This window comes from Ptychodera flava, chromosome 15 (genome assembly GCF_041260155.1).
Source record: "Ptychodera flava strain L36383 chromosome 15, AS_Pfla_20210202, whole genome shotgun sequence".
NCBI lineage: Eukaryota > Metazoa > Hemichordata > Enteropneusta > Ptychoderidae > Ptychodera > Ptychodera flava.
The window spans coordinates 3,274,173-3,297,832 of NC_091942.1; the positions used below are offsets into that span (position 1 = coordinate 3,274,173).

At 40.3% G+C, this 23,660-nt stretch overlaps 1 protein-coding gene across 3 annotated transcripts in view; it reads right to left on the reverse strand.

Annotated features, from left to right (window-relative positions):
* LOC139150907 (protein kinase C beta type-like) overlaps window positions 1–23,660 on the reverse strand; it is a 178,444-nt gene that overhangs the window by 116,735 nt on the left and 38,049 nt on the right. For all 3 annotated transcript variants that reach the window (XM_070723369.1, XM_070723367.1, XM_070723368.1), the window contains exon 4: window positions 12,981–13,092. In XM_070723369.1, the coding sequence (XP_070579470.1) occupies window positions 12,981–13,092 (112 nt within the window). The remainder of the gene's footprint in view (window positions 1–12,980; window positions 13,093–23,660) is intronic.

Sequence of the window (23,660 nt, forward strand, 5' to 3'; positions counted from 1 at the left end):
AATATTTAATAAACCGATCTCAAAATATCCTTAGTTTTCCAAGAGGTTTCTTTGAATAAGACCCATTAGAGACTGAAAAAGTGTATAACGCTGCCATGAATGTCGTGAGTGGCATGTAAATTCAAAGGTTTTAACGTCATTTTAGATTTCCCGCCATTTTCAAAAACTTGTCATATGACAGAGAAAAGAAAGATTACAACAACAAAATGTTAGCCACCGTGTGATGCATTCAAGTAAATGGCATCATACTTGTTTCTGTTATGATCACAATGTATATGTGCAGGAAAATACTGTTTTTTGTATTTTCCCGTGGGGGCGCCATTTTATGGGTGCGGCACCCATTTATTATTAAACCTGTTAAAACGTGTAGGCATGGTCCAAATCAGCGAGCAGTGATACTTCAATACACGTCCTTCAGCAAGTACATTTAAACGAACCAACTCTGGTTTGAAAATAAAATCATGAAAATAATGCATAAAATTAGCAGCTATTGGGGCTTTAAATGCTGATGTTTCTTCCACCCAGTACATCTGTAACAGAATTGCTTAACAGAATTGCCTTGACTAGTGACCCATTACAGTCATGTTAACTAGTGGAGGCATAGCTGTCCACTAAAACTGTCTAATTCATATCCTTCTGCATCAACAAGGAACTATACTCAATGCTTGAATATGACTGGTTGAATTAATTGACCTGGGATGGCAGTAGTTGCTTGCATGATTCAGATTTTTATATCTGATGTGATAAAAATTGAAATTAAAAACATCCCGTTCAGTATTTGGTACAAATAGCAATAAAATATAAATTCCAATACATATTCAAATCATTCATATCTGATTTAAAATTTCAAAAAACTCACCTATCTGATTTTAAATTTAAAAAAAAACTCAATATAAATTTACTATCACACATTTTCAAACCAGTATTTATCAATACACCGGTACTCCAATCTGTAATGCTCATATCTGGTGTATTGATAAAATTATCACATAAGCTAGTGCTTTTATTTTCATGCTGCTAGTACAGATCTTTAGTTGCTCAGAGATTTACTGACACGTTCTATACATCAGTGTATAGACACAGACAAGCGGAGTATATGACACGTTTGCTGCAACAGCACCTCTCTGGGAATCATTAGGTATGAAACCTTACACTGTTCCCCGTGGATACTCAATATCAAAGATGAATGCAGTTACTGTGTATGGTTTCACTTCTCCAACTGCAACCAAACAGCATAACAATAGTTTACTTGCATTTGGGCAGCTCCGGAAGCCATAAAACATGCACGCATGAATGTTTCTGAATGAAATCTTGTTTAAAGGTCGACTGGGCAGCTTGTCTGCAGATTAAAGAAATTTCTGATTTTAGGTTTTTGACATTTTTTAATGTTTTTAACCAGCAGTGAGATACACGTGATAATTCTAACACACTGCAGGATCACATACGAAGTATCACCTGATCATACCACTATTACATACTATAATGCCGATGAATCTGCCAAGCATTTGATCAATTTCCAAGAGTCAAAATTTTTTATTATTTCCTCTCCCTTTTCTAATTCTTGATGTGTGGCAGTAATGCAGGAAGACATTTCTTTCCTGCTGCAAGGAAAACGAAAATTGGGAATCAGATAACACAAAGATTAATTTCCTTTGATGCTAGGTCATTCCAATCCTTTGTCAAGTGCGCCACTGGTAAGTGAACGTGAAACCAATACATGGCATTCAATCGAGAAAAAGAAACTGCTCACAGTTTACATAATTAAAAGTTTTTAGAAACTGATAACTTCATATGCTTTGCTGATAAGAGGTATGAACAATACCACAATTAAGGTGCGGTCAAATGGTTATTCCCTAATAGAAGTAGCTCTACTAAGAGCCATACTCAGTAATGGAAACATTTTTATGAGATTTTCTTTGACCAGGAAAGTGATCTTTTTAAACCATTTCCTGAGTTTAAGGTAAGCAGGTAGTCAATGCTGTGAACAATGAGCTATAATATAAAAGAGACTTGATATCAAGGCTTGATCAAGAACTTGGAGGACACCGCGACATTGCACCTTAATATGATATCCGATATTTACGGCTACTAGACTCTACAATATCGAACTTAGATTGAACGATGAGGTGGTGAAATCTTTACTTGGCTAGAACGGTGAGGTTGTGAAATCTCCGATATATATCGGATATTTACTTGCGATTTGACAGACTCTAGTATCGTCTAGTATCAATGCTAGAGTCAGTCCCTGGAAGTCGGGCTTGGCCAGAACGGTAGGGTGTGAAATCTCCGATATATATCGGATATTTACTTGCGATTTGACAGACTCTAGTATCGTCTAGTATCGATGCTAGAGTCAGTCCCTGGAAGTCGGGCTTGGCCAGAACGGTGAGGTTGTGAAATCTCCGATATATATCGGATATTTACTTGCGATTTGACGGACTCTAGTATCGTCTAGTATCGATGCCAGAGTCAGTCCCTGGAAGTCGGGCTTGGCCAGAACGGTTAGGTTGTGAAATATCCGATATATATCGGATATTTACTTGCGATTTGACAGACTCTAGTATCGTCTAGTATCGATGCTAGAGTCAGTCCTTGGAAGTCGGGCTTGGCCAGAACGGTAGGGTTGTGAAATCTCCGATTATATATCGGATATTTACTTGCGATTTGACAGACTCTAGTATCGTCTAGTATCGATGCCAGAGTCAGTCCCTGGAAGTCGGGCTTGGCCAGAACGGTGAGGTTGTGAAATCTCCGATATATATCGGATATTTACTTGCGATTTGACAGACTCTAGTATCGTCTAGTATCGATGCTAGAGTCAGTCCCTGGAAGTCGGGCTTGGCCAGAACGGTGAGGTTGTGAAATCTCCGATATATATCGGATATTTACTTGCGATTTGACAGACTCTAGTATCGTCTAGTATCGATGCCAGAGTCAGTCCCTGGAAGTCGGGCTTGGCCAGAACGGTGAGGTTGTGAAATCTCCGATATATATCGGATATTTACTTGCGATTTGACAGACTCTAGTATCGTCTAGTATCGATGCTAGAGTCAGTCCTTGGAAGTCGGGCTTGGCCAGAACATAAGGTTGTGAAATCTCCGATATATATCGGATATTTACTTGCGATTTGACAGACTCTAGTATCGTCTAGTATCGATGCCAGAGTCAGTCCCTGGAAGTCGGGCTTTGCCAGAACGGTGAGGTTGTGAAATCTCCGATATATATCGGATATTTACTTGCGATTTGACAGACTCTAGTATCGTCTAGTATCGATGCTAGAGTCAGTCCATGGAAGTCGGGCTTGGCCAGAACGGTGAGGTTGTGAAATCTCGGATATTTCGATTTACTTGCGATTTGACAGACTCTAGTATCGTCTAGTATCGATGCTAGAGTCAGTCCCTGGAAGTCGGGCTTGGCAGGTTAGTGTGAAATCTCCGATATATATCGGATATTTACTTGCGATTTGACAGACTCTAGTATCGTCTAGTATCGATGCTAGAGTCAGTCCATGGAAGTCGGGCTTGGCCAGAACGGTGAGGTTGTGAAATCTCCGATATATATCGGATATTTACTTGCGATTTGACAGACTCTAGTATCGTCTAGTATCGATGCCTAGAGTCAGTCCCTGGAAGTCGGGCTTGGCCAGAACGAGGTTGTGAAATCTCCGATATATATCGGATATTTACTTGCGATTTGACAGACTCTAGTATCGTCTAGTATCGATGCTAGAGTCAGTCCTTGGAAGTCGGGCTTGGCCAGAACGGTGAGGTTGTGAAATCTCCGATATATATCGGATATTTACTTGCGATTTGACAGACTCTAGTATCGTCTAGTATCGATGCTAGAGTCAGTCCTTGGAAGTCGGGCTTGGCCAGAACTGTGAGGTTGTGAAATCTCCGATATATATCGGATATTTACTTGCGATTTGACAGACTCTAGTATCGTCTAGTATCGATGCTAGAGTCAGTCCCTGGAAGTCGGGCTTGGCCAGAACGGTGAGGTTGTGAAATCTCCGATATATATCGGATATTTACTTGCGATTTGACAGACTCTAGTATCGTCTAGTATCGATGCTAGAGTCAGTCCCTGGAAGTCGGGCTTGGCCAGAACTCTGAGGTTGTGAAATCTCCGATATATATCGGATATTTACTTGCCATTTTGACCATCTTGCCATTTGACGGACTCTAGTATCGTCTAGTATCGATGCCAGAGTCAGTCCCTGGAAGTCGGGCTTGGCCAGAACGGTTAGGTTGTGAAATCTCCGATATATATCGGATATTTACTTGCGATTTGACAGACTCTAGTATCGTCTAGTATCGATGCCAGGGTCAGTCCTGGAAGTCGGGCTTGGCCAGAACGGTGAGGTTGTGAAATCTCCGATATATATCGGATATTTACTTGCGATTTGACAGACTCTAGTATCGTCTAGTATCGATGCCAGAGTCAGTCCCTGGAAGTCGGGCTTGGCCAGAACGGTGAGGTTGTGAAATCTCCGATATATATCGGATATTTACTTGCGATTTGACAGACTCTAGTATCGTCTAGTATCGATGCTAGAGTCAGTCCCTGGAAGTCGGGCTTGGCCAGAACGGTGAGGTGTGAAATCTCCGATATATATCGGATATTTACTTGCGATTTGACAGACTCTAGTATCGTCTAGTATCGATGCCTGAGTCAGTCCCTGGAAGTCGGGCTTGGCCAGAACGGTGAGGTTGTGAAATCTCCGATATATATCGGATATTTACTTGCGATTTGAAGACTCTAGTATCGTCTAGTATCGATGCTAGAGTCAGTCCCTGGAAGTCGGCTTTGCCAGAACGGTGAGGTTGTGAAATCTCCGATATATATCGGATATTTACTTGCGATTTGACAGACTCTAGTATCGTCTAGTATCGATGCTAGACTCAGTCCTTTGAAGTCGGGCTCGGCCAGAACGGTGAGGTTGTGAAATCTCCGATATATATCGGATATTTACTTGCGATTTGACAGACTCTAGTATCGTCTAGTATCGATGCCAGAGTCAGTCCTCGGAAGTCGGGCTTGGCCAGAACGGTGAGGTTGTGAAATCTCCGATATATATCGGATATTTACTTGCGATTTGACAGACTCAAATATATTGATATATTGATATTAGAGTCCCCATATCGCCGATAAATATCGGGTAAATATCGGAGATTTCACAGATCCGGCGTGCCGAGGTACAAGGCAAGTATTCTAGTATCGTCTAGTATCGATATTAGAGTCCCCAAATCGCCGATAAATATCGGGTAAATATCAGAGATTTCACAGATCCGGTGTGCCGAGGTACAAGGCTAGTCATCATAGTATCGTCTAGTATCGATATCAAAGTCCCCAACGGCTTCCCATGGAACGACCGCATTTCATTCTAGTATCGTCTAGTATCGATACTAGTCCCGAAAACGTCGATATGTCAAACTTCGATACTAGATTGTAAATATCCGATATTTAAAAATTGTGCAAAGTCGCGCCTTGATCGAGAACTTGTTGTCACCAGTGTTTGAGCTGAGAATCCTTTAAAAACTTGATGTAATTTTTAATTCAAATATTTATTATATATTAAAGACAGAAAAACCTCATTACTAATTTTACACAATGCTTTTGAAATTCATACAGTAGTGCTAACATAATACCAGTTAGCCTTGGTTCAACACATTATCAGTGACACTGATATCATTCATGAGACCATCATACTTGTCAATAGCCTTTGCATGCACAGATAACCAAACCATCATAGGTAACAGGCAAATAAAGGACTGCATAAAATTTCTACATGTAGATGAGAACAAACTTCCATTGAGGATTACAGGCAAATCCCCGATTACCTTTCTCAATAGATTCAGTGTTTCCAGGGATCCTCTGAACTTTTCATTCAAATGCACCTTTCTCCAGGTAACATGTGCTACACGGATAGTTTCATGTAGACATGTGAATTGACATCCTGTGTCCAATACAATGTTATGCAAAATGTCACCTAGTACCTGTATATGATTTACTCTTGAGGAATTAACTAAACACTGAGATGTGGAGGGGGATAAGCAGAAATACACATAGTTTTAATCCATGCATGGAGTATGTAATGCTATAGACATGAGTAGAGATAACAGGATTATCTTATCGGTACTACATTACTTGAAGTGCAACCTATGACTGGTCCAAGAGAAGCTGACATTATTGCATGAATTGGTATGCTATTGAACAGTTACAGCCACTGTGTTGAAGATTACTGACATTTCACTCTGTACGATGTGATTCCCTCCAAAAGACATGCAAAATTATGGCAAACAATAACATGTAAACATATTTTATTGGCCGCACATACGGTATTGAGAGGTGACTATCACATTTTGTATCTGTGGACTGGGGTTTGCTGACCTGATAATATTTAATGTACCTCCATTTTAATGAGTACATCTTGTTCAAAAGTATGTTGAGTGTCACTGGTAACACTTACTTCATGCAGTGCTAGACTGATAGAATTTAATAAAACAAAAGCTGTAATTTGATTAACAATACATATCGAATTGTTAATTGAAACACAGAGAATTATTTTTCAAATATGCTGAATTATGTACTATACTATATATTATATTCCATCCTTTGTGTGGAGACAATTGAAAAGAAAATCTTGTTTTCGAAACAATAACTGAATTTTATGTATAGAAATTATGCCCCTTGAAATTTTGCTGAAATTGTTCCCCACAAAAAGATTTATCTCATCAGGATGTGACAGTTTGAAATTTTTTTTAAATTTCATCAAATTTACCGAAGACAATGTACAAATAACAAACATAATTGACCGGCTAAAAAAATTAAAAATGGATAATTATGCCACATACTGAATGATAGAATCGACTGAAATAATTTAATTGTACATGATAAAGTAATTACACTATGTATTACAATGTATGTACGGAACATGTCGAACAACTAATTTAAACTGTACGATACAGATTTAGGTAGTGTATATGTTATTTTATTTGCACCATTCTTAGTCAAGGACTTTGCATGACAAGACAGACACGACTATACACTTGATTCACAATGCAAGACTTGCTGTCACTTGATAATGGCATGTATTTTATTACTGCACTACATCCACAGAAGGACAAGTGATAGCTCAAGTACACAACATACATACATTACTCAAGACTTGTACAATTACAGGTAGGTGTTCAACCACACACACTTGAATACACAAAGAGGGTGAGTAGCTCTGTTTCAAAGACACTGACTGTCTGACACTGTCTCTTCCTAAAAAAGCTGTGTAAAATACACTAATTTGAAGGTTGATCATCCATACATATTATAATTATTGTACATTCAGTATTTTTAACGTTAATTTAACATTTTAACGATAATTGCTGTGTTTTAACCTCTCTTCTGAGTGCTTTCATTAGAGCAGATAGTTCTATCTCTGAAAGCATGACTGAACAGTAATTAATAGAGCTATTCATCAGAAATTAATTTTCTTTCACTGGAAAAACTGTTTTAAGGTTCATAAATCATGTTTCACATTTCCTTTGCCGATATAATACACAATGGCTAATTGAATAGTGTTTTGTTCATCTGGTACCACATGAAGATCATGGCTTGCTGGCAATCTTTCTGGAATATCATTCCAAACACATATGATTGGAGAAATTGAAAACAATGGAATAGGAAGGTAGATTTAAAGCCAAAACTCCATTATCATGCACTATCCTGCCCATGGATCTTAAACGTCATCTGCTAATTTCCTGGCTGCAGGGTTCGTACACCTTGGGACAAATAAAATTCCAGGGCTTTCCAGGGTTTTTTGACCAGTTTTTCAGGGCTATTTCAACTAAAATCAAGTAATTTTCCAGGGCTCTTGATCATGAAAACAAATTTATACTTGACTTCTATCGACACACCGTACCTATCTACTGCCTTAATTCCTGAGCTTTTTCTTCTAACTGTATTGCTACTTATTGTATTTCAGTTTGTTTTTCTCTTTTGCAGTCTTAGAATTTGCACTCCTAAGACTATTTAACTTTGCGACAAAAGACATTTCCCTGTAGATTCAGCTTTCTTGGAATATTCATTATCAGATTTGTGAAGTTCAACTACATCAGTCTCAAGTATCTTCATTTTCCAGGGTTTTCCAGGGCTAAATCACATTTTCCAGGGTTTTCCAGGGTTTTCCAGGGCTAAAATAAAATTCCAGGGTTTTCCAGGGTTTTCCAGGACCGTACGAAACCTGTGGCTGTCTCATGAATTAGGGTTATTACCAGGGGCATGCAGACAGAGTAAATTCCCTAATACGGACAACATATACCGTAGTGGTAAGAAATTGGAAGACGCCGTTCAGAAAAGCTCAGCCAATGTTTCAGACAGCAGAACTTCTTTCTCACTTGTTACAGCGTCATGCATCATGCTCCTGCAGCCGGGGAATAGGGTTGTAAGAACAAAATCTACTGAGAGTGAACACGGTAAGCAAGCAATCCAAGATAGCTCAAGTGGAACGGAATTAGGGGCCAGAACATCTGCGGTGAAAAATGGGAAAGTGATAAATCAATTTGAATGGAACTAAGCTGTATCCCCATTTGTTGGAGATTCACTTTGAAGTGAACACTCAGGAAAATCGATGTTTGGAAGACTGTACTTTCCTATGGGGGAAAAAAGCAGTTTTTTTTCTTATTTCACCTCTCTCTCTCTCTCTCTCTCTCTCTCTCTCTCTCTCTCCTTCTTCTACTTCTCTCTCAGTTAAGAAATAAAACTTTTCTCAAAATTGTTCAATTTTTGACTCAAATCAATGATCAATATTTTTGAAAATTTATTTTGTATTATAAACTCACTTACTAATGTTATCTTGTTAAGATTTATAGAAGATGATGGATACCTTTTCAAAATATTGCGATCCTGGCAGCATTGGTTATTGAGACTGCACAGTCTTTAAGGACATTTAGGAACAAAAAAAACACCGCATGGCTGAATGATGGAGATACAGTATCATGATATCTACACCAACTGAGAATTCTTATGATGAAAAGTGCCAATCTGCAAAATACTTGCATAGTATTGTTGATTCTTTTTGTTTAAGGTAGAATGTGCCTAAGGGACAGATATTCAGACTCTCAAACTTTTACAATTCTTTTCTGATCTACCACTTGGGGGGGTTCATTTTGAAGCTCTTGGTGTAAGCAAAATTTTCACCACTTCAGTTTTTCAAAAATCAAAAATTGTATTTTTCTTCATAGAGCTAACACAGGAATGGCAGCCATTTTAAATTTCAAATATCAGTAAGTCATGGGTAATTTGTTTCTCTAGTACCAAAATTTAAATCGTGACCCCCGCTTTTTATTTTAGATTTTGAAAGAGTATGGTTGAAAGATCACTTAAGGAAAATTTGAGCAAAAGTTTAAGACTTTCGCTTTCGAGACGCATACTGCTACTTTTATCACTCACTGAATATACATGTTCATCAGCATGCTTGATGTCTGGAAGTTTTCAATTTTACAATATAAAATGTTTGAGAGAAGGAAATTGTATGATAAAAATATAACCTCCTCGTATGGGCATTTATATTGTCAGAAGATGCAACTCTTCCAACGTAATGAGTATCCACTGTACCTTTTCATTATTATCAACACAATGTTCATGACACCATCATGACAATATGGCATAATTATTATATATGTATGATTACTTTGTAAAATTATTATTTTGTGATATTGATATCAAATTGAAGTGAACTCCGCAGATTTCCCCTGCTCAATCTTATAAATCCTTATACATCGGATTAACAATTCCACCAATAAATTGAATGCCCTCTGATGACGTACCTCTAATGACCAGGTCAGATACAAATACACAAGGTACATGAACATCAAATTAAACCAAGATTTTGATAAATGCAAGTTGATTTTATCATTGCGTATTACGTCTTTATCGAGACTGATCCGTGTTCACAGAGTTCAATATGGACTCCGGAAAGAAATATGAGGGTCATCAGATTGTAACTTGAAATTCATAAATCAAACTCACATCTTTTACAAGATGCAGTTTAACTGAATACCTACCTCAGAGAAATGAAAACAAACTGGCCATGCTAACTGTTATCAATTTCACTATTGGACATGATTTAACATTTTAGAAATATGGTGGTTATATAAAACTGACCTCGAAATGCAATATTTGAAACAATCAGCAGAAATGTACGGTGCATGCTGATAATAACAATAAGAAGAGTCAACATAACCATATCATGACAAGCATGTGTTAGTATTTAAATATACAACATACATCGCCATGCTTGAGGCCATCTTTACACAGCGCTTGATTTATAATGTTCTTTTATTGGATGTATTCTTCACAGCTTCCCATCCAAGACACCTAACCAGACAGTCAAAATGAGTGATGATGATATTTTTTTGTAGGAAGTGCAAAGAATGTCAGTAGAAAATAAAATGTCTTTCTTGAAGTGACGAACTTCTTTTGAGAAGGTGCTGTAACAGTATGTGATTCTCTACAAACAGAAGATTTGCTATTGTCCATTACATAGATTACCTACAGCTCTCTTAAATTATTCTTTCCTACCCAGGTGATATTTTTAGCTAAACTGTACAAGTTCTGTGATTTATGAAACTATTCAAATAAAACAAGTCTTGAAGAAAAAGTTGAACCACTATTTTCTTGTTTCTTATAATCAGACAACCCATTGGGAGTGTAATAATCCAAGTGATGAATCAGATGCTGATCGTGGTAATATCAAGATATAGGGGCTTGCTGGCAGCCAGATTGGCTCAAATTGTAAAACAAATTGATGTGTAAGTGTGTGAATTATCTCCATTACCCTTACGAAGAATCTTCTGAAATTCTATAGAAAAATGAGATTCTATAGAATCTCGTTTTTCTATAGAATTCCAAAGAAAATTGTTCAAAAACTCTATAAACTTCTATAGACTAATATAGACATCTATAGAACATCTATAAACTGTACGACTAGAATTCTGTAGAGTCTTTTTCATAAGGGCAGTGTGTCTTGAAGAAATTAATTAAGGAATGTCTGTGAGATTGTTGATGGACAGGTTGACATTCAGACTTAGCATAGCCATTGACCAAGCCTTGACTTTCTATGAGGTCCTTCAGTGCTTGGAATAAATTTACATTTTATACTACAACAATAGTAATTCTGCCGGCAGGAAATAATATTGATTCACATCACAAACAGTGCATGAGGAAAGACTTGTTGGATCAGTAATGCATGTTAATACATTTCAGTTTCATGAGGAAAACACTAATAGCGTCTACTTTGAGTTTCTGCAGAGTGTAAGCTAACCCATCATTCAATCAAACCACTTAGTTATTTTTGATTCTATATCGATCAATTTTCTACAAAAATATCAATTTTTAAACAATCTTGCCTTTTTTGCGTGATAAAATTTTAACTGTCTCACCGTCAATTTTGGCATTGTGGAATTAAAGGTACATTAAAATGTTACCATCTGTCAAGGTATCGATCCTAAACCTCTTTGACGGGAAATGCAATTCCGTTTTTCTTGAACACCACAGTTCCTAAACAAACATTCAATTTCAAGTGTAATTCACACAATTCCCTAGGAAACAATGCATGAATAGAAAGTGTTCTTGATTTCCAACAACAAATTCATCAAGGCTACTTGCCTTTGAAGTGTGGTTTACAAGTGCATTGAGCTTAACTCTCAACACACAGCTTCCTATAATCTAGTATTCTACGCCCTGCAATCATATTGTACACAAAATCAAGCTATGTAAAATTAAAGACAAGTTAACACTCTGTCTTTTAAGAATATACAGCGCAAGATGTGACGCATGTGAATATTCCACATTAATAATGAATCGTTATCATAAATTTTAATCCTGAAACAATGCACACTGTAATTTACCTATACATATGAATACTAATGTACCTCACATTTTGCACTCATTGTTCAGGAAGACATAAAGGATATGTAAAACTTCATACGCTTTCTCAAAAATTGACTTACATTCAGTTATACTACTGGTGTCACAACTTTACCAAAATCCAGCTTCTTGTTAACACTTTGGCAACTTTGTAACAAACCTCTTGCTCACAATTTGTAGCAAATTTGCAGCAAATTTATTTTCCAGACAAAAATCATGCTGTTTGAAAATTTCATCTCAATGGTCCATGATATACATATGGAAAATTTAAAATATATATATAATATATATATATATATATATATATATATATATATATATATATATATATATATATATATATATTTATTATACAATGTGTATCTGTGTGTGTTGTACATAGATTTGTACATAAATGAAATACCAAATTTGGTGTAAACATGTTGTACAGTATAAAACTAATTTGTATTATTCCATGGAAGTCATTACCGGTTGTGATACATCAAATTGTTTCAGTGGTAGCGGAGGATATCACACAAGACCTTTGGAAATGTACAGAAGTGTCATTGCGAAATGATACTTGCACATTGATTGCACATTATCATTGGATGAGAAAATGTTAAAAATATTTGAGGTCCATGTAAACAATACAGCTGTGAATAAAACTGCACACGTCAAAAGACAATATAATCTCTCATTGGCTGGAGACCAACATTATGTAAATCTGACATGCGAGTACAAGTGCTTGCTGCATGTGTCATCTTTGTTGTCAAGGTGAGCACTGATGCTTGAGGTGTATTAATAACCCATAAAATGCATGAAACAATGATTTCTGAAGTCGTACCAATTTGCCATACTTTCAATAATGCCATCAAAAACAAAGTCTAATTGAGGTGCAAAATAACAATACCAGCTTATCTACAGAGCTTTCAGCAAAACGATCATCTCAAAATAAATGTAGCATTAAGATTAGCAAGATACACAGTGAAGGGCTGCTATTCTTTTCTCAAATTAGAAAACTGATAATTATGAAGGTAGCTCACCGAACACGAAAAATTTAGGGCATATAAACTTACTTTCACATTTCATCCCCTGATGGTAGAGACCATACAGTAAGGATCCACAGTGATCACAGAATGTAGGGCTGCTGTAGGAATGAACCTTGAACTTGTGTTTGCTGCGTGGATCCTGCAAGAAGGACATCAATAAAGTAACAAAATTATTACACATATAAAACCACATATAAATCCCACTGGATTTAAATTCTAATGAGGTGAAATATTTGTTAAGGTTTTATTAGTGTTGATAATTTATTAATTATCTTGACCACGACCGGTACTAAAAATTGTTGCTGTACAGAAGTTGGTATTGTTATTGGTATTAAGCCTTTTCCTGCCAAGTCGGTGAAAATCCGCTTGAAATTCGGTGTAGCTAGAATCTGAGCAGCCACGGCCGTTATCCTGCCAAGACGGTGGAAATCGGGCTACTTTTTGGTACCCCCTTTCCTGCCTAGTCGACGGAACTACGTGTAGCAAACCCTTGCTCGCGCTAGGGGTCGTTCGAGGACAGGTTTTGGGCGAGGAACGGCGTTTGCTCTCGAAATGGGTTCACAGAGAGTCCAACGACAGGGAAAGGTGCGGAGCTACCCAGCCAGTCCCCACCCCGGTGGGGGACTGGTTTTTTTGGGGGGACGAGTAGCGTACTTGGCAGGTTAGCACGTTGACGTATTCTAGCGGAGTTTGGGTTAACTTGGCTCTGAGGCACTACATAGATTGCGGCCGAAATTGACCGTCTCGGCAACGCTAATCTGTAAGGCAACCGCCTAAGACCGCCTCAGCTGGCGTGCAATTTTTTGCCAATGGTGCGAGACGAAAATCACGGACTTGGTCCTGATTGACGGGAAGTGCGGACGGATTTGACGGACTCGGCTTTCTGTAAGGCAACCGCCTAAGACCGCCTCAGCTGGCGGTGCAATTTTTTGCCAATGGTGCGAGACGAAAATCACGGACTTGGTCCTGATTGACGGGAAGTGCGGACGGATTTGACGGACTCGGCTTGATTAGTCCCTGACATGGAACTGATCCGAACGGACTTGAGCGACATTTGTGAAGGGTAACCACCGCTTTTAACCGACTTGTTACCTTCTCGAAAAGACTACCCACTCAGATGTCGGACGTTGTCGGCTGCACTTGGCTCTAGACGTTCAAGCCGTGCAACGAAACACACCGCCTCAGCCTTGCCATTCAGGAACATGGCCTCAAAATTTGATACCATTGTTCACCGACTTGGCGGCTGCGGTTAGGTGCGTGAACCGTTGTTCAACGACTTGTTACGCCTATGTTGTCCCGTGAAGTTCGGCTAACGGCCGAGTCTAACGGGAGTTGGCAGACCTGTGTTTGGTTTATACCGTAGTATGACCGACTCAGGTAGAGGTACCTGTCGGTATATTCCGAGTTTTATGCACTCGGGCGTCAATGACGGGTCGTCATCACCGCTGATGACGTAGACGTGCTGGCCACGTTATTTGAAGGAGCCATGTTTGCCCAACGGACGAGGCCGAGACAGCCGTTGACAATTTTGGCATCCTTCATCTTTGACCGCCTTAGTTGTTGGGTAAGCCGCTCGGCAGGCGACGGTTATGACCTAAACAAGCCGCTGAAGCACTGTTCGTTGCCGTACAAGAACAAGCCAGCCAGTCCATTACTGCTTAATGGGCGATCTGTCGCGAGTTGGCTTGTCACCGACTTGGATGACAATACGCCCTGCGCAGGCGTACTTAGAAGGGACATGAGGTTAAAAATACGGGTTTCCCACCCGTACTAAACATGGGCTTGGGCCAACGTCCTTGGGTGGCAGGTGCGCATGCCACGTACCCAGCTGGACGGAATGTCAAGTTGAGATGCTAATGACATTGACTATATTATGCTAAGTGCTCGAGGGATTTGCATCGCAAATGAGTATTATTAGCATATCAAATGGTGCGGACAGGCAATTTACATGACGGGTAGGAATGTCAGCGCCGGTTGGTGGACTGATTGCCGTAGGTCCATTAAAATAACAGGTGGATGCATATTAACACCCCTGCGTCCAATCATGTCCAGGGCTTTGTTTCCCTGTGGCTTTAAAAGGGAGGGACCTGCTAGTCTGTCGACACTGTTCCAGACATGAGCTTGACAGACCGCAAAAGTTTTCTGAAGGCGAGCAGACAACTGAAACTCAAAGATGCAGAGTCTCCGGGCGGTAGTGGTAGCGATCGTTGTGATGTCCCTAGTAACGTTCTAAGAAGTCGGGCAAGAAACGCTCCCGTAAGGCGAAGCCATCTCCGGCTGAAAAACCCAGTGGTAAGCGTAAACGTAAGACCGATCGTTCTGCCGATGAGGATGATGACGGGTCACCGGTTGCCAGTGGTTCTCACCCGGCTGCTCCGGGAGAGACTACTTCACCTGCAGAGACTACATCTGCTCTTGTGGGAGATACTTCACCTGCACAGACTACGTCTGCTGCTGCTAGTGAGACAGTGAGTAACGAGACGGCTGATGCCATTGGTTCTCCCCCGGCTGCTCCGGGAGAGACACCACCTGTTGCTACTATGAGCCCTCATCCCGCGTCAGGAGAGGTTTCTGTGCCGAGTGCGAAAGAGCTTGAGTCCTCGTCATCAGCAGAGGCTGCCCAGCCCGCTCCTGCCATAGTTTCGTGTGCTGCGATGTCCCCGCCGAAAAAGATAGTGCGGAGGGTTCGTTATCAGGATAGCCCACCTGATTTTGAGCCAGATATGATCCTTGATGCCGCTACGGGCGAGTTCAGGCCCAGACGCCCAGACGACGGTGATATCACCGCTGAGTCCGACTCGGAGGTTGACGAGGATGCGGCAGAGGACGATGACTTTTATGACAGGCAGTATGTAGGTGAGGCAAGCTCTGACGATGATGATGACGTTGCTGCTGTGTTGGCGGAGGACGACACCCCTCCTGTCTGGCGTATGTCGGAGACTACCGATGCTAATATATTTGAGGAGACCGATTTTGACCATGAGAGAGGACCGACTTTCACCTTGCCCAGCCACTCCCGTGAGCTCGATTACTTTTTTAAGTTTATTCCAGCTACACTGATCAGATTGGCCAAGGACGAGACTAATAAATACGCCAAATTCCACCAGCGATATATCGCTAGGAAAATAGATAAATACTGGCGTAACGCTGACTACCGAGAGGTGCAGGCGTTCATTGGCGTCTTAGTCTGTATGGGTATCGACCGTAAATCATCAGTGGAGGATTATTGGTCTAGCGATCCCTTTCTGAGAAACCAGGGTATTTCTACTGTGATTACCCGCAGTCGCTTTCACAGCTTATGCGATACTTTCATCTGGCAGACCCAGAGAACGATCCACGTCGTGATCCTGATGAGGCACGCCGCCGACGTCGGTGTCAGGAGGATCCCCTGTATAAAATCAATCCATGGATGGAGCCCATAGTTGACCGGTGCGTAAATAATTATAAGATGGGTAGAGAGATCTCCATCGACGAGGGCATGGTGCGATTTAAGGGCCGTTCTAAATTTAAGCAGAGATTACCGCATAAGCCTGATTGAGACGGTTTCAAGATATGGCAGCTGTGCGACTCCACCACTGCATACATCGCTAACTTTGCACCGTACCTAGGTGTGAAATTTCGGGATCGGACTGATGGGAGACGGCAGGAGCGAGGTGTGGTGAAAAGAATTACGATGGAGCTGGTCCAGCCATTCTGTGGATATAATCACAGCCTATTCTGTGATAGCCTGTTTAGCACGGTCGTTACTGCTAGAGAGCTGATGGAGACCGGGATCTACATGGTCGGGAGTTTTAACCGCCGTAATCATCGCACCATGCCCCCTCAATTAATTCCGCCGGGTAAGAGGAAGCGCCTTCCTCTGTCTGTTGGGGATATGAAAGCCACGACCAGAACGGACTCTCGTCTTAACATCACTGCTTATCAGGATAGTAACGCTCAGGTGCTGATCTTGAATACGGTCTATCCACCCTTGGAGTGCGTGCCAGTGGGGGAGGGAGACGAGCAGCGACAAGTGCCTCTGTCGCTGTATAATTATCGCCGGTACATGGGAGGCGTCGACCGAGCCAACCAGAAGCGCAAGTACTTTCACACTGGGCGCAAGAACCACAGATGGTGGACATATCTGGCATGTTACCTGATTGATGTTGCCCTGGTAAATGCATATATATGCTTCAAGCATGTACACCCTGATAGTAAGCTGACCCATAAGATGTTTCATCTGCGTGTCGGGAAACAACTCATTGGCGGTTATTGTGGGCGATCGCAGCCCAGTGTGACAGAGGTCGAGGCCACCGTTTCTCTTGCCTCGTACATCAATCCACAAAATCAGCCGATGCACGTTGTCAGCCGTTTGGAGGGGCGGCAGAAATACTGTAAAGTATGCAGCAGAGAGGGTAAGACCACTGCGAGCGGACGACTGTCTGAGACGTCCAAAGGATGTAGTCTGTGCGGGTTCATCTTCACGGGGCGAGTGTTTTGCGGCTTTTCATCATCGCATGATGCTACGAGGTAAGAGGAGCATTGGCGTGCAGACCTCTACTCACACAGCCCCGACGACACCCATCAGCAAGAGAACCCGACGTAAATAACGGACGGACAGGGGACAGCTTCGCCTAACAGTGGCTTGACTGTATTCTTAACACGGACCATGATCACATTTTGAGCACGGTTGTGCCGTTTGTTTGTGCTTTACGATCCCGCTGATTGTAAATTGAAACACGGATTATTTTGTACAATCCCCCGATTGTAATCTTTGTAACACGGACCATGCACTCGGACGTCGAGACAGACTCTGAGATTTATTATTCGGCATAATGTAAATTATTCCCGAATAAAATACTATCTATGGATCGCATATTTTCGTTTGTTTTGTTTAGAACGGATTATTTGTACAATTCCCCCTATTATAATTTTTGAAACACGGATCTGCCACCCCGATTGTAATTTTTGAAACACGGACCATGCACTCGGACGTCGAGACAGACTCCGAGATTTATTGTTCGGCATAATGTAAATTATTCCCAAATAATATACTATCTATGATCGCATATTTTCGTTTGTTTTGTTTTTACCCCCACTTTTGTTTTTGGCAGATCCGTAAGGACGCTATAGTAATGGATGAACGTGCGTTGTATCACGTGGGAGGGGCACAGCCCAACGGAGGCTGTGCTCGTGCGACGTAGACGTTGTACCAACCATCTGTCGTTGGGTTAGTGCATAGAGCAGTTGCACTGTCCAGAGCTAAGGTGGTACAAAACTGCACCTTAGTAACAACTGCACAACTAACGTGTTAGGAAACGGTAACACTAACGAGCTAAGTGTTCACTGAACTGGCCAAACTACGTACACGCCTTCCTTCAATGGCGGAACTATGTCGTTGACACTACGTCAAAGCAGACTGCACTGTGCGACTCTTCCAAGTCGTTCAAAGTACGTGCCAAGTGACACAACCCAGGGGAAACAGGACAGGTTTGAGGGTGCTGCCGCACCCATAGCACTAACCCCTGGGTCTTCTACTAACCCACGAGAGAGGTGACGTTTCCCCGGTGTGGCCGTGCGTGCCGGCAAACGAGCTTTACTTCCGCGAAAGTAAGCTAGAAAAGGGCATAAAAGTGCACGTCCCCGCGGGCAAACAACGCCCGTGACCTCGTCATTTTCTGGACACAACCTCATCAGCGGTTGCCCCTCTATACGGGCATGCAAAAATTTTTGAAGTCTAACACGTATATGGTCGGTAATCGTACCCCGAAAATGCGGTATTTTCCCGCCAAATGCCTGGCAGGAAAGCGTGCAGGAGAGCCTATCTTCTGTAGACACGGAAAAGGGGGCCGGTTTGACCGACTTGGCAGGATAACCGACAGGGGCGCTCGGCAGGAAAAGGGTTAAGCCTGCATTACAAAATATTTTGATGTACACATGAGTGTTATTTTATTATCATCTAACAACCTAGCTACCATACATCCTAATTATTTGCAATCTTGTTGGTTGGACTAACACAGGGATTTGAGGAATGCAATGATTTAAAACTGTACATTTTCACTATCTTAATGATATAAAATATGACCCAGATTGCTATCATATACAACACAACGCTGCACAGAATATCCCTATTGATTGAAAACACCTTAACATTTGTGTATCTTGGATTCATATCAGTTTTATATTGTACTGTGAAGAAAGCCAATATTGCTGGACATATGGAATGCACTATAATAAAGCTTTGCCTCTTTGTGAAGTGAAATAGCTCCATTGTTGCCTTTACCATAAAACGACAGTTTTTCTACTCCTGCTAAAACACCTTGCATACAAATCCATAAAATGATGGAAAATTGTTCTTTTGTTTAGGAGTTTGAGTGCCACTCAGAAATGAAGGGTTTGACAATCTTTCAACAGAAATAAAACGGCATCATTTGCCATTCCATGTTTATTTAATATTTTCTGACTATACAATGCTGAGTCCAAATCAATCAAGCATTTGTGTGGATGGTATTTGCATTTTACTGGATTGCTAAATGAAAAGACCATTATTGAATCCTGTAGTTGTAATCAAAACTTCAATTCAAACCACGTATTTCATCATAAAAAAGCCTAATGAGTTACTGTATTTAGAGTTGTAAATTAATGTTAGTTTTCATCAGTTTTAATATGAAAGTCATTAATGTTGTTCCGTTGTGCCAAGACATGTTGAAAAGACATATGTTGAAAATTCTCGACCAACAAGTAGTCTCTCTCTCTCTCTCTCTCTCTCTCTCTCTCTCTCTCTCTCTCTCTCTCTCTCTCTCTCTCTCTCTCTCTCTCTCTCTCTCTCTCTCTCTCTCTCTCTCTCTCTCATATTCTGATTTGCTAAAATTAGCGGCAAGGTATGCCAGCTACAGGTACTACACGTCTTGCCTTGAGAGGCAAATTTTGAAAAAAATGTTTGCTTGGATATCTGCTTTGTTATATTTTCCATTTATAATTCCCTGACATGTGAAAGGCCTTAGAAGTGAGCAACATGTACATTATCCAATCTTGTGATTTGTGATTTATCATCAAGGCATGTTAAAAAGGAACAGTATAATTATCATTAAAGCTACCTAAATAAATAGTAATATCCAACATTCAAAATAGTGTTGCTTTCAGAGAGCATTAATTTTTACAGATGAACATCTGTTTATTCCATCATAAGCACCCTATTGATCAACAGACACAAAATGGATGATTTGCCCTGCAGCTGTTGTCATAGCAACAAAATGCAGTCCCGTCTAGACTTTCTCCAGTGACACAATACTGGGTGAAATTAGCAGTCTGTGCTAACAACCATTCTATTATTGGCTCATTAGCTTTCCATAAGAGGAGGGAGAACGAAACCGAAGTAATTTACTTCAGGCAAAATGTTTTGTGGTTGGCGGTCTCCCTGCGGTGATGTTTGGCTACATCTGCTGCAGAACAGCAGCTTAGATAAGAGGTTTGGTCAGTTTTTACTGATCCACTTTATTACAGAGAGGATATAGATAAACTACACCATAAGGATGTCACGGCACTAAATCAGTGCTCCAACTTTGCATTTCCTGGCAACCAACACTCTGCATTGCTCTACTCTCTATAAACGCAAAGTTGAAAGACTTTTCTGAACAGAATAGCTGTGTCGAAAAATCTCTATCATTCTTAACTTTTATCAACAAATATTCCATCTGAAATATACACCCATACAAGGATGGGAAACCATTGTAACACTGTCTATAATCAATTATATTACCATGCTCTGTCCATCGCATTTTAATTGGTTGAGATCAACCATGTGACTGATCACAAATAAGCAATAGTGGTTTGTTTATGTGCCTGCGAATATGAATAATGTCGTAAACAACGCAACTTTTCAGCTAAAACGTAAATTGTAATTTGTACAAAGATCCTAATCAATCACACAAAATAAAATTAAGCAATAACCCCCTTCGCAGTCGGGTATACACTCGATTTTGGTACAATTTGCTCCATATAGCACTCGCCTATCAGCTCATGCTATATGTCGCGCATTGTACCAAAATCTCGTGTATACCCTCCTGCGGCGGGGGTTATTGCTATTATATTATATCAACTTGTGTGTCTTTGTTGTCTTGCTTGGGTATTTTCGTCACTTTAAGCCCCCAATGCAGAAAAGAGACGTATGAGAGAATGAACGTCGGAAATTCAGCGCCCAAGACCGAGCATTTTATAAGTTTGGATTTCGTTGACAACAGACGCATGCACACAGTATCCTACGATAACATGCGCATTACGTTCATCAACATTGCATTTTATTCACATGCAACGCGAACAATGACTAACTTTCGACCTACTAGCTGCAGACGCAGAAAATTGGTCAAGAGTTAAAATCGCAAATTTAGGGGCCCGTTTTACCACTGCTAAAACAGTATTTTAGCATTGGTGGAATGAGCTCTCGCCCAATCAGAATGGTGCATGGTAGCATGATATAATATACATGTAATGGAGTATTTGTGGGCCAAGTTTAGACACTTTTTGTGAAAAAATCTCCAGATTTGCAAAATTTTTACAGCGCGCGCACATATTTTACAAAATAACAAAAACATGTGCAATTCAATCCACACATTTGATTTTTCAACGTTGTACACAACCATCCCACATAACAAACTTAAAGACAGGCTATCATCTCTCGTAAAGAAAGCCTTCTTTTACAAGAATGGTAGTCGTAGGTGTGAATACACTGCCATCAAGCGCAACTTGGGCTATTTCAGCAACAACAGCGATGCCAAACTCAAATACAGTGATGTTGAAGTGATTCAAATGCTATATTTCCTAATTGACAACATATTTATCAAGTTTGCTGGCATGACATTCAGGCAAACCATAGGCATTCCCATGGGCACAACTGCGCCCCACTTCTTGCAGACTTATTTTTGTATTCATATGAAGCAGAGTTCATGCAATCACTTCAGAAATCTGGGTGTAAAAGGATTGCCAAGCGATTTAACAACACCCACAGATATACTGATGATCTCATCAGTTTAAACAATCCTGGTATATCCAATTATCTACACCACATCTACCCAGATGATTTAGAAATAAAAGAAACAACTGAAAGTGTGGACTCGGCATCATACCTAGACGTATTTTTTTAAATTAGACAAAATACACTATATACTAAGCTGTATGACAAAAGAGACGATTTCAATTTTGAAATCATAAACTTTCCCTTTTTGTCAAGCAATATACCATCATCTCCAGCTTATGGTGTGTATATTTCACAACTCCTGAGATACAGTAGAGCATGCAATTCATATGAAGACTTTCGAGTTAGACACAGCCTATTAGCTCAAAAGTTAGTGAGGTAAGGATTCTCAGAAAGAAGATTAGTGAAATCATTTAAGAAGTTCTACGGTAGATACAGAGATGTTGTATCAAAATATGACCTGTCTGTTTCTCGAATGATGAGTGACAGCATACCAAATTTTGACTCACAAAAGTAATTTGGTGAATTCACCAAATAACAATGGATTTGTCGCTTTGGGTCAATCTTGACGGGTGCAGCTAGCTGGCAGGGTACGCTTACCCATTCCGGACACCTGGTACCACCACTATTTCGTGGTTCAAGATGACCCCATTGCCTTTGTCATTTTCGATATATTCCTTGGACCTGGTAAATTTCATAGTTACCTTGAATGATTATGATTATTGGACCTGATTTGATGTCTACGACTCACAGACAAGTTCTGGGGCCCGTTGTCGTTCGCGTGGGAAATTTTCGTAAATTTTGACAATTTTGGGGTTCATGGATAATATAATGGAAATAACAGACTCTGTGCTGACCATTAACATTTATTTATTGGCGCGGGCGAGAGGAAAGCCAAAATTAACGGGCTTGGCAAGCCTCACCTGTTAATTTGTGGCTTTCCTCTCGCCCTTGCCCAAAAATAAATGTTAATGGTGAGCGTCGCCCGTTATTTCTATAATAAAATATCAGCCTGGCTAGTCTGATTATCAAATATCAGACTGGCTAGTCTGATTATCAAATATCAGCCTGGCTTGTCTGATTATGAACTATCAGCCTGGCTAATCTGATTATAAAATATCAGCCTGGCTAGTCTGATTATCAAATATCAGACTGGCTAATCTGATTATAAAATATCAGCCTGGCTAGTCTGATTATCAAATATCAGACTGGCTAATCTGATTATCAAATATCAGACTGGCTGGTTTGATTGTCAAATATCAGCCTGGCTAGTTTGATTGTAAACTATTACCCTGGCAAGTCTGATTATAAACTATCAGCCTGGCTAGTCTGATTACCTTACTGCATGTTCTTTGATTGACAACATAGAAATAATAAAAAAATTCGTAGCAGAGGGTAATACTTTTGTCCTATATAGCGTGAATTGTGGCATAAAAAACTTCAGTTTGTATGTTAAATGTGGAAACCCACAACAAATTAACCATCGCAGTTACTTTTTCTTTTGACGATATTTATAGATCTTAGAATTCATTGGCGTCATTGGCTACATTTTCTGCTTCTTTTGTTCTCCAATTATCATAATATTTCATATCCTCTCACTCAAAATACTTTTCTACAGTACATCGCCAAACAAGTTACACCACCAACAGTGAAGAGTCAACTTCACTTGATTGACACAAAATGGAATTTTTGCTATAAATTGTGTGCGGTTGGCTATAACTTGCAATGGAAATGTTGACAGCACAGTACATTTTCTA